The sequence below is a fragment of the Pelodiscus sinensis genome, chromosome 5 (genome assembly GCF_052426305.1).
Source record: "Pelodiscus sinensis isolate ZL-2025 chromosome 5, ASM5242630v1, whole genome shotgun sequence".
NCBI lineage: Eukaryota > Metazoa > Chordata > Testudines > Trionychidae > Pelodiscus > Pelodiscus sinensis.
This window is the reverse complement of record NC_143056.1, coordinates 29,983,543-29,995,834: the sequence shown is the minus strand read 5'-3', so window position 1 is coordinate 29,995,834 and position 12,292 is coordinate 29,983,543. Positions and strand designations below refer to the sequence as shown.

The following is a 12,292-nucleotide window of genomic DNA, read 5'->3' as shown; positions in this document are numbered from 1 at the left end:
GCCTCAGTCAACAATTTACAGTAAAACTCCATTGGTTCGGCATCCAGTGCTCCCAGCACTACTGATAGTCCGGCACCATCGGGAACCTGGAAGTGCTTGGTAGCCAGACTATTGGAGCTGCTCTGCGCCCGGCTTCCCCGATTCAGCCACTGCTGAAACTGACCAGCAGTTGAATCGGAGTAGCCGGGTGCAGAGCAGCTGGGGTGCTGCCAGGTTGTTCCCGTAGCTCTGCCGCTTGGGGCTGCGGGACCAACCCGGCAGTACCCCAGCTGCTCTGCCACAGCGGCTGAATCGGGGACACCTGGGGCAGAGCCAAACTGTCAGAAAGGAGGGCTATGAGGGGTCTGGGGTGGCATCTCCCGCACCCTACCCCAGACCCCTTTCTTACAGCAGCATCATCTGATTGGCAAATGTAACTACAGTGAAAGGGAATAAGATACCTAAATTAACTTGGATTTTGAAATGACAGCTGAACTTTAGTGCACGATAGGTTCCCATTTAATAAAGACATCGAGGAACACGTATGTTGTCCATGCAGTGCTGTGCAGCAGGACAGAAAAAACTCATTGGATGTACTATTTCTGCATCAGGAATGTGGGTCTTGAATCCTTATCCACAGGACTCTTGAATGCTAGTAAGTGCCCTACTAGCACAGAACTACTCACAACTGCTAAGGCAGAAGCTGAACCCCAGAAGACTCCAGTCCTGGAACATGACCGGTTCATAACTTCCACATAAACCCACCACAGGAGTAAGAAATTGTCTGTGCAGTTGGAATTCACTCTGGATGGTTTGCCTCCTGCTTCCCTGGATGCACTTTCTGGCATTCCAAAACAGCTTGATTTCAGTCATTTGGTTTATTTATTTATTTTCTAACTGCACTTACTATTCGGGGCACATTTAATCAATGGTTTTGTTTTCCTCGAGAGTCCAACTGGTCAACAGGTTATTTGTAACCATGACTTACCATGCAGAACACCATCTTCTAATGTGCTTATATCTGTACATCATATACTATCCCTAGCTGTAAAAGGCTTATAATAGTAGCCCTTTATAAACATAACCTTACTATAAAATGTGACTTTTTAAACTAATTGTCACCCACACAGATGAGTCTATATTTGTACACTGCATCAAGACTGGCATAAAAGAGGCAACACCTAAATACCATAGAAAATATATTTTAAAGAATCCTGGATGCACTGAGGGGCCTGCAAAACTGTAACCCTTTAGGAAAGATGACAGGAGAGTTCACAGATGTGTGGACAAGTTGTAGCCAGTAAAATACACAACAATATAGTATCCCAGGTGAGACAAGGTTCTTTAGGATTTGTAGAAGTCTCTGTCTTAGAAACTTATTATAGGGCCTCCATTATCACAGAATCTAGGTGCCTCTCAATTGTTACATGGTAATATCCCTATTTTAGGATTGAGGAACTTTAATAAAGAGAGTCTAAGGCTATGTCTACACTATGGAACTATTTCGGGATACCGGAAGTATCCTGAAATGGCTAGTCTGCGTCTGTTGAGCAAGTCTGTTACTTCAAAATATAACGGGCTCACTATTCCAACATCCCTGTAAACCTCGTTCCATGAGGAGTAAGCGACATTTCGGAATAGCGCTCTATTTTGAAATTAACTTGCAATAAGCTACACAATTTGTGTAGCTCAAATGGCATAAGCTTACTTCGAGCTCCAGATGCAGTGTAGATACATCCTAAAGGGACTTGCATAACATCATACAAGAAGCTTGCATTGGAGTAGGCAACTGAATTTAGATCTCCCATGTCCCAGGCTAGCTCACTAACCAATTTTAAGGACTTTGTACTAGCTTTTCCAAAAGGCACACTGGAGGTCAATTTAAATGCCATCCCCAGTAGAATGTGCACTTTATTGAGAAGCTGGCATGCAAACGAAAATAAACGCTATTCTTGTAGTGAGCCAACTCTCCAACATCTTAGCAATAGCAACTCTGCTTGCTTTGGAAGCTTTCCAGTCCCATCTTTCTGTATATGTTATTGGATATGTATTTTATAAGCTGCCTTCTCTTGGTTATATTTTGCTGTTCCTTGCTTATTCCATTTAATACTTCATGTGAAAATAAACCTCTCAACATTTAAGAAAACAACTGTTCCCTGGCAACAATTAGTGGAAACTGTTGTCATCAGTATTTTACTAAATTCAAGATAAAAACCTCAATTCTCTTTCACGGATTTCAGTAAAGCCAACTATTTAAAGGACAGTGTTCCACTCAAAAGTAAGAGAAGAGAATTGAAATATCTGCATTCACAGAGAGGTTGGGGGAGGCAAGAGGGGGAAGGAAAACAAACAGCAACTTTGTGACTATTATAATCAGCTATTCAACATTAAAAATATTTTATCTTCCAGGTCCCACTGTTACATTATTTAAAAAAAAAAAAAATCAGAGCTTGGAATTCAGTGACTAATCCCAGTTTTGTAGCCAAGCAACTTCAATGTCTTTCCAAGACAAAGCGCACTAATGTTAATTAGGCATAAAAAACCCACTCTTACAAATCCTCATTTTAAAAATAGAAAAATATGAATTACTTCTCCAAGAAAGATTGGGTGAAATAGTTACTTAAGTGGGCTTTTCAGTCCCACGAAATGTAAATGCCCCAAATTTGGCAGCACAAAAACTAAACAGGCAATTTGTCAGGGGCCTAAGACCTGAAGCTAATTAATACTAATTTGCATAACTTGAAATAAAAATCAATGCAAGCCATCCTCAGATGTCCTTCTGAAGGTTTCCTCTCCATAAAAAAAATTTGCATGTCTATAATCTTAAAGAACCCTTGCAAAGCAAGGTATTATTAATCCCTCTGCCCCCACTTCCTCAGGCTATGCAGCAGTAAGAGAGAGACAGGCAAGTTAATGGCAGCAATAGGCCATGTTACTAGCTAAACTAATATGGCTAATTTAAATTGGTCCCCAAGTTTAAAATTGTTTAATTCCCAGGCCCCAAATAACTGTAACTTTTAAAAATATCCAATTAAAACAGCAGGCATTAGATTCCATTACCAGAATACTAGATATCAATGCATTGTTTTATATACCAAATATTTTATAAATGTACAGAGAAGTTTTCCTGCTTAAAAACAATTTAACAAGGAAAGGAAAGTTTCTCTACATACGATTTTTTAAGTACTAGCAGGTATCCCCTACATTTGTATCACAGTTGCAACAACTTGAATGGACAAGCAACTGCTATTCTAGCCAGTTTACAAGCAGTGTTTGGAACACATTAAATGGAGCCTTTTAGCTAAAATCCAGCTCCATCAGTGCAATCTCCCTACATAGGAAAAGTGCACCAGGGGCTGGTTTTATTCAACATCTTTATTAACTATCTGAATGATAAATTGGTTTGCACCATCAGCAAGTTTGCAGAGGACAGTAAACCAGGGTGAGAGCTAGATATGCTGTAGGTTAGGGATAAGGTCCAGAGTGACCTACATAAATTAGAGAACTGGGACAAAAGAAATCTGATGAAGGTCAACAAGGACAAGTGCAGAATCCTACACTTAGGATGGAAGAATCTCAAGCACTGTTACAGTCTGGGGACCCATTGGCTAGGAAGCAGTTGTGCCGAGAAGGACTTGAGAATTACAGTGGCTAAGAAGCTGGATACGAGTCAACTGTGTTGCATTGTTGCCAAGGCAAATGGCATATTGGGGTGCATTAGTGAGAGTGATTATTCCCTTCTAGCTGAAGTACTGCATCCAGATTTGGAGACCCCACTACAGAAAGAAAGTGGATAAACTGGAGAGAGTACAACAAAAGGCAACAAAAGTGAGCAGTGGGCTGTGGCACATGACTTACAAGCAGGGGCTGACGGAACTGGGCTTAGTCTTCAGAAGAAAAGAATGAAGGGGAATTTGATAGTGGCCTTCAACTACGTGAAGGGGGATTCCAAAGAGGATGAAGCCAGGGTGTTCTCAGTGATGGCAGATGACAGAACAGGGAACAATGGTCTCAAGTTGCAATGACGGAGGTAGGTCTAAGTTGGATATTAAGAAAAACTATTTCTCTGGGAGAGTGTTGAAGCACGTCTGACTTCTTGGCTATCCTCATGTACTGTGTACACACACACAGCTCACTAAATGTATTCAGAAATCAGTGGCAAAATTTCTGACCTTGTGCAAACAGGAACGTCGATGCAAGGATCCGTGTATTTATGTGTGCCAAGTTATTTGTTTATTGTCAAGAGTCTGAGGTGCCTCATCCTGAGAAGAGTTCTCACAATAGAAGCTGGCCCTGGAAAGCGAAGAACTCCTGCTGTTTAACAGAGGAAAAAAACAATCCTGACAAATAAACTTACTCCAGCAAATGGAATGCCTAACCCATCATTCCTCATCTATGAGCAAAGCTAAGGAAGCAGGTTCCTGATTACATTTCTATTGCAAAGAGAGTTTGTGTTTTAGGATGCTATGTGCAGAATGCCTTGGTTTGGTAGCAAGGAGGTGACAGCTAATGCGCTGTCAGCAGTAAGATTTATTGGGTAAATTCTTCACTAAGAGATGGAAGAAAATACTCAACAGTACAGAGGAACTGTGATGAGTTGTACAAACCACACACTGGGCAACAAGGAGTTAAGGAATTGTGTCCTGCCATCTCCACCCCACTACACCTGTAACAAATGCGCCATCTGATAGGAATTAAAGAGACTGGGAAACAGCTCATTTGGGCAACACCACTGGCAGCGAGCAGATCTGCTGCTCACAGCTCCAGCAGCACAGAGCAGAGGAAAACCTAAAGTCTCTGACACAGCTGCCCAAAGGGGCCCTCACCTTTTCCTCTGCCTATGAATCCTGATAATCTCCTCTCAAATATTTGATTTGGACTTCCTCAACTGAGGAAAGCCTTATTCTAAGCTAACCGGGGAGATGGAGAGTGGCCCAGGGAGGACAGCTTTTAGCCAAGCAACTGGTAGCCCAAAGGGCCCCTAGTTGGGGCCCAGTGAAGTGGGAGGGACCAGTCCCAGTCCCTCCTACTCCACTGAGCTCCCTTCCCCCACAACCTCCTTGTCAGTCAGATGTTGCAGCCTTGAGTACTAGGCCACACTTCCTAAACAAACCTCAAGTGAGGACAATTATAGCAATGGAAGCCTCAGAGCACATGAAACTTCAACGCTGCAACCATAGAAGCACATTTTCCCCTTGCAATGTGTGTGTGTGTGTGGGGGGGGGGGAATAATAGTCTTTCAACAGCTAGGATCAAGTAAAGGTTAACCCACCTGTCCTATAAGTATAGCTGTTGGGAGCAAATCTCTCAAAGTCAAGATCCCAAGCCAGCCTGTACAAGACTGTGGGGTTTGATCCTCCTATACATTATCTTTTCTCTGACTCCTCACCAAGTTCTCTCCAAATATTCCCAAACTTGCTCTTTATAACAAAGATCTTTTTCCATCTAGTTTGTTTCTAGACTAGTTGGTGAACAGACATTAAACCATAATTAACAGAGTCCTCCATGCTCATCTTCTCTAGCATGTAAAACTAAAAAATATTACCAGCATGTCAAAGGCATAAATCTGGAGATTCTAAACAAACAGCAAACAATGAACAATGAACATACTGTTTAGTTCCTGGCAGTAGCTGGCAAAAGGAAGGAGATGATCTTGGGGCAGTAGCATGCTACTTGGAGTATGGTTAAATACAGCTGGACATTAAGGCAGATTCTTTTCTTGTACTACTGTCAAACAGCTGATCTTAATGAGGATACTTTCATACACCTTAAAGGAAAACCCCAAAATTTAATGTTGTCAAACTGACTTTAATTTATTTTTTTCTGATAGAGGATTCTTGAAATAGCATGACCTGATTTTTTTTAAATACGTTATTAATGTCTGTTAGGGTTTTTCTGTACCCCTGCTAATGTTTAGGACGTTCTTTCAGGCAGGAACAAAGGCAACATCAAACCACCTCATCTCACATCCCTCTCCTTTTTCTCTGTGTACACAATTTCAGCTGTGCTGCTGTTGCTGGTAAACTCCCTCTTCCAGCGCCTGAGGCACACGGGAGCAAAGTCATCACTTCAGCGCAGGGCAAGAGTGCAACCGACCAGTAACAAAGAGTGACAGTGATACAAGTACTATAGAATGCATGAGATCAACTGGGAACAAAGCCTGCAGTATTCTGATCTCTTTCTGTTACCGTGCAATTAAGGGTTGCCTGGCACAACAAACGCGTGTGATGGAAATTTAAGAGACAAGGTGGGTGACATAATATCTTCTCCTGGACCAACTTCGGTTAGTGAAAGAAATGATTTTTTCAAGCATATAGTGTCCCTTTAAGGTAACCAGTGTTCAAATTGGGTGGTATTACAGACATTTTTAAAAAACATTGTTTTAATCAATCTGGTTTTCTGAGGGGCACACTAAGTCTTCGCATCCCTTTATGAAGGATTTATGAAGTTGTTTTTGTCAGGTTATGTTGGACAATCACTACTGTTAGCAAAGTATGTTAAAAATGTAAAATCTCAACCAGTTATTGACAGCAAATAGGTAAGAATAGCTTCTTGAATTAAAAACTGAATAAGATCATTATGAAATAAATGTAGATACACAATTTTGACTTCTCGATATCAAGCACATACACATTTATTTGGGTTGAATGACAGAACCCCAAGTTTTCTCAGCCCACTTTAAGCACTGCCTTTACCTACAGTTCAATGGAAATACAGCCATTTAGACTTAAACAGGGAGAAAATCCCTCCAACCCCTCAATAGATAGGCCAATATCATAAATGGTAGTTTTGTCCCCTTCCTGTTCTTTGGGTTGCAAGAATAGCCTTTGCATAATGGACTAACTTCTTCACAAGTTTCCTACACATAGGCAATTTTTCTCTCTCTTTGGTCTTATTGTATATAAATTCAATAAACACACATTACACCACTTAAATATAACCAGTGTTACTGACTCTTATTAGTTGATGCAGATAAGAAAAGCTTAACCATTGGTCACGAGATTGGATAGATTCTATCATATATACTTAGCAGCATTAAACTCACTTTTCCCAGAGTGAATGTCTAAATATTAAGGGCATGAAACAAGAAAAATACTGATGAACTGGGAGGAATAAAGAAAAAAATGATTGTTGGTGAAATCTGTGAAAGATTGTCTTTTTGGTTGTTTGTCTGTCTGTTTTTTGTAAATGAGAGGAGAAGCATTTTGCTTTTATACAGAAAAGTTAAATAATTTTTACTCACCTGTATGAGTTCTATCCCTCTTTTCCTAGAAAAAAAAAAAAGGATAAGGGGTTATTTTAGTAAATGGTGAATAGTTACAGAATTCAAATACTCAAAGACTGATATTAGAACATTGAGGAAATACTCTCTACATTCAAGTACGTGAGCCATTTCCAGGCCTCAGTTCAGAAAAGCAGATACTTAAGTGCTGTCCTGATGAGGGACCAACTTCAGCACGTGCTTAAGCATCATCTTGAATCAGGGACTGGGAGAAGAGGTGAAAGATTATGTACATGACAGAACAGTGAATGGCCATAAGGGAAATTACACAGGCGTAATTTATAAGCTACCAGACAAAAGAAGCATAAGAATGACCATGTTAAAGCAGAGAGTATCCTATTTCTAGTTCCTTTTCCTTGCTGTCCCTCTCTTCTGACCATTTGGTGCAATTCTCATGCCATGATATTAGTGCTAACTATAGATTAGGTCAAATCCAGAGGTGACATGTAAGGGGGATTTAAGCTGATATCCGTAAGTAGGGGCAAGTTTAAAGATACTGCATTTTATTCATGTCCTTGACCAGAGCCGGCTTTAGGCCAATTCGCCCGATTCCCTCAAATTGGGCCCCGCGCCCTAAACCCGGAAGTGTGCTGGCGTGTCGGGCATGCTGTAGGAGGGAGCATTGGCCCCAGAGGAGGAGCACGGCAGCTTCTGTGTGCCGCAGGAGGGGGAGTCGTCCGTTGGGTTTGACCAGAAGGCAGGACTCTGCCCTGTAGCTGGGGATTTAAAGGAGCTGTGACTTTTCTGTGCGTGCTGTGTGGGGTTTTTTTTCCTCTCTCCTTTCACAACCAAAATTAGTGTGTGGTGGGGTGTTTTTTTTTTTTTGGGCGGCTGCCGGGGCCCCGTCGAAACAGTTCGAATTGGGCCCTGGACTTCCTAAAGCTGGCCCTGTCCTTGACACCCATCATCTAGTAGATAGGGATGTAAAAATTCATTTTAAAAGGCCACCATGTAAACTGCTGAGATTTTTAGCGGTATATGGCTGTCCCTGCTCCCAGGGGAGGCTACACTATGAGCTCTGCAGCTGGTGCCATAGAAGTGGGTCAGCATCTCCTGCCTGTGGTGGGCCCAGCAGGGAGGTGCTTGAACCCCTACCAGTTTAACCAGAACCAGTAAACCATTAAAAGGTGAGGCTTGCCAGTTAACCTTTTAGATACTGACTTGATGCCAGATCAGCTTCTGCTGTCAGGCATCTGCATGAAGATTTACATCCATCAAGTTTCTTCTTTTCAGCCTCTTGTGAGAAACCTACCTAAGGAGGTTTTAAGCTGTCTTAGAAATGGCACCAGGTTACAAGAGCTGCTCTCAATGTTGTGACCCAAAAGGAGGCCAGATGGGAGGCCATTCCTAATTCCTGCTGGAGTGAACTGCCAAGTCTTGAATTCATTAGGAAGCCCTGCACATACAGCTCCAGCTTTAATGTCAATAGCTGCATCATGCCTAAAAATGGGCTGGCCAAGCAGTCAAGGGAACAGAGATGAAGGGAGTCCATTAGGGATACACAGACATAGCTAGAAGTTAGACTCACCACAAACATGGCCCTTCACTTTTGGTGGCACTGCCAAAGCAGCCCATATGTACACAGGCAGAAATGCTTCCTTGATTACAACCAACAAGCTGACACCACACTTACTCTCCCTAGTCATGAGTAGAAATCCACACCCACTCCAGGAGACTTTCCCCTCTATATGCAGGCTATTTAAATGGTGAGCAATTTCCCCCCAGACTCAGAAAGAGAATTTCATTGAGCAAGCCAGCTCTTCAGAAAACGTATTAAACTAGGATTCCTTTTAATTGCTCCTGCTAACTCCCCAGGCAGAAGTGAAAGAAGAAAAAAGGAGGAAAGAGGACCGAGTGAATCTGGCCAACATTCCCCTTTCCTATAAAAGAGGTTCGACGGTATTGTCCATGCGGTGTGTGGGGGTTGGGGGAAGAGCTGCTAACTACACAAGTGGCAGTTTCTGTTGTCTATCCAACCCTAAATCTTTTTCTTCTGAAAGACAATACTGAACACACTCAGGAAGAGACACAAGCAATACAAGCTGCTTCCTTCTTCTACTTCAAACTCTGGGATCACACATAGCTATGGGGAGCATCCCTTATTTGTACACCCAGGACACTGAGAACTTTCTGCTCAGCAAAGACATTAAAACAGAAATAAATAAGGTAAAATCATCTAAACAGAAAAGTGGACAGTCTCCAGCTTCTTTTGTAGCTACCAAGTTCCAGCTATTTTAAACACAGTAACTTGCTTCAGATTAACACACAGCAAATGTGGTTAGTTAAGCATCTATTTCTTGTTTGGCTATGGAGAAAATAGGATTAAATAAAGAAAAGTTATCAGCAAAGTTTTACAACAGCAGGTAGCAAGAAAACAAAAAAGGAATACAGAATAAGGGCGAGGGAGAATTTCTTAGTAAATAGCGGCTGCAACCCAGTCAGAAGCATTCCAAGCATCTCAGAATACTCAGTGCTTAAAATACCAGAAAGCAAAGGGGCTACAGTTCTGTCTTCATTGCCTTGTAATCAGTAGAAACACTGAGGTTGCTACTGAAACATTCAAGGCCTCGTCCCTCAATGCTCCCACTGAAGCTTCATTATGGACAGAATCAAATGGGGAAATAATTCATTTTTTTGGTCATACATCTAAGATAAGATTCCAGAAACCATCACTCTGAAGCCTATCCTTTCTGCACAGCCTGTGGGAAGAGTTGGAAATAGCTACATGCATGACAGAGTTCTTTTTGTGTGGAGCATTACCAAGTTCAACCATCATGGGGAGGACCTGTTGTTACTAAGGATGTTAAAATGCGGTTAATTGACTAGTCGACTTAGGGTCCACAGATCAGCTGTGCGGCGGCTGTCCCTTTGAACTATGCATCTGCCTGATTCAAAGGGGCAGCTGCAGGGAGCCCGGGGTCAGCAGGGTAGCATGGAGCTCGGGATCCTGGGCTCCATGGCTTTGAAATGCACAAGAGCCCTCATTGGGGACTCTTGTGCATTTCAAAGGCGGCGCCCAGGTCAGTGGACCCAGAGTCTTGTGCATTTCCAAGGAGGAACGTAGACGTGCCTATCGACTAGTCAAAAAATTATTCGATAAGCAAATGCTTATAGGATAGTCAACTAGTCTTTAACATTCTAGTTGTTACCATGCAAGCTTTAAGTTCTCAACCTTTTTTGGCTCTGCAAACTTTACATGACTTTATGGATTCCACCTTTGTAACAGCACAGGATTTTAGCTACTAGTGCACAGAATGAATCATGTTTTATTTTCAAGGAGTAAGACTCTACAGTGGTTGCCAAACCTACTCCAGGAGCTTTCAGTCTGAAAGCTTTTTATAATCCCAATAAAAATGAGCTTTACAAATTGATTAGGCTTTACTAGCACTGTCTGTACCAAAAATGCAACAATGCGTCCAAAGAACAAATTAGACTATCTTCTCATTACTGTATTTGGTGCAAAAATAATAAGAGGTATGTTCTGTTGGATAAGAAGTTAAACGCAAGCTCAAAGGGTGCTTAAAATCTAGATACACACACGTACATCTTGTACCTCAGACACAGAGTTGCCACTGGGCAAATTCCTTTGACAAGTCAATTCCATATTAACCTGTGGACTAAACTGTACTGAGTTTACCACAGATACAATTAACATGCACAAAATTCCCCTCTCCACCTCCCATTCACTCCAAATACAAAACTATAACCACTTGTAGCAACAGTCATTCCTAACCCAACAGACAGTTGACTAGAGAACAAAGAATGAAAAGATGGCCATGAATTCTTTTGACCAAATTTGTGATTCTTGGCAAGACACACATATTGGGTGAAGCATGCACATATAAAGTGCCTGTGGGTATGGCTGGTTGGCACCAAAGAGGCTCAGTACTAACACCTGCCAAATACTATACCAAAAGATGTTTTCACCACAGGGTTACTATCCTTATGGGTGCTATTACATTCTTCCTAATAGAGGAGACAAGACCCATCTCACTCATATTCCCCTCTCCTTTGGGGACAGCAGTGCAGCCAGTCTCTTCCTTTTCTGGTCAGGAAATACAAGCATATGAAATCTGATTTCCTCTTTTGTAGGTCCAACAAAAGGTCTCACTGCCACATTCATCTGCATGGAGCAGCTACAATTTAACACACATCAACTGTACACAAACATCCCACTACCCACACTAAGCGCAAGTCATTTCTGAAAAAACTCATTAATTTAAATTTCTTCCCCTTCTTACCTCAAAGGGGAAAACAGTTGGGGCTCAAGGGTAGCCAATCCGTATATTTTCATTTCATAGGTATCATGAAAACGTGAAAATGCTTAAGACTAAACTAGATCCCAGGAGGCCATTTACAAAAAAGTGCATCTTAATCAAAAGCAAAACATTCCCACATCTAGGCAAGTTGTTTATATTCAATTTTCAGAAGAAGAAATGTTTGTCCCACTTTAAACCTCTGAAAAGTGGTTTGCGATAAAAAAAAACCCAAATAAATCCTTTGAAGCAAAGCTGAGATACCAGAAGCAGACATAGTATGCCTGAAGCTACAGAAACCTATTTGGGTGCAACACAAATTACGGACTAGGGTCTCTGGTTCATTTTTCTTTTGGCATAGGACTCTGTATTAACAACTCTTTGTAGAAAGAATAAGGTGGTGCTGCATGTAAAGAAATAAATGTTACCTAATCATGTTATTGCCACATCTTTAACTCTCAACAGAAAAAAAATCAGAAGCCTGTTCTGGCTTGCTGTTTCGGTGATTGAAATTTCTTAAGAATTCTTTTGCTATGAAGCAAACTGCATCATATGCAAGCATGATTAGAAACATTAAAATGTAACTTCATAGGATTTTTAAAAACCTAAAGCTCAGAAGATATAGATTTATGAATGTATTCTGATTCCATACATCCCAAGCAGACAAACATTTCCCAGAAGTATCTGGGACCTAAACATTGCAGCATTGTACTGCTGAATGACAGCCAGCAAGAGAAAATGACTGAAAACAAAAGGCTAAGATGACTAGTATATT

The 12,292-nt window shown here is 41.4% G+C and overlaps 1 protein-coding gene across 1 annotated transcript in view; it reads right to left on the bottom strand.

The window, feature by feature from the left end:
* The window catches only part of ITPK1 (inositol-tetrakisphosphate 1-kinase), a 207,895-nt gene that overhangs the window by 142,132 nt on the left and 53,471 nt on the right, over positions 1 to 12,292 (bottom strand). Inside the window, exon 2 of the mRNA XM_006133665.5 lies at positions 7,223 to 7,247. Coding sequence (XP_006133727.1) covers positions 7,223 to 7,247 — 25 coding nt within the window. The remainder of the gene's footprint in view (positions 1 to 7,222; positions 7,248 to 12,292) is intronic.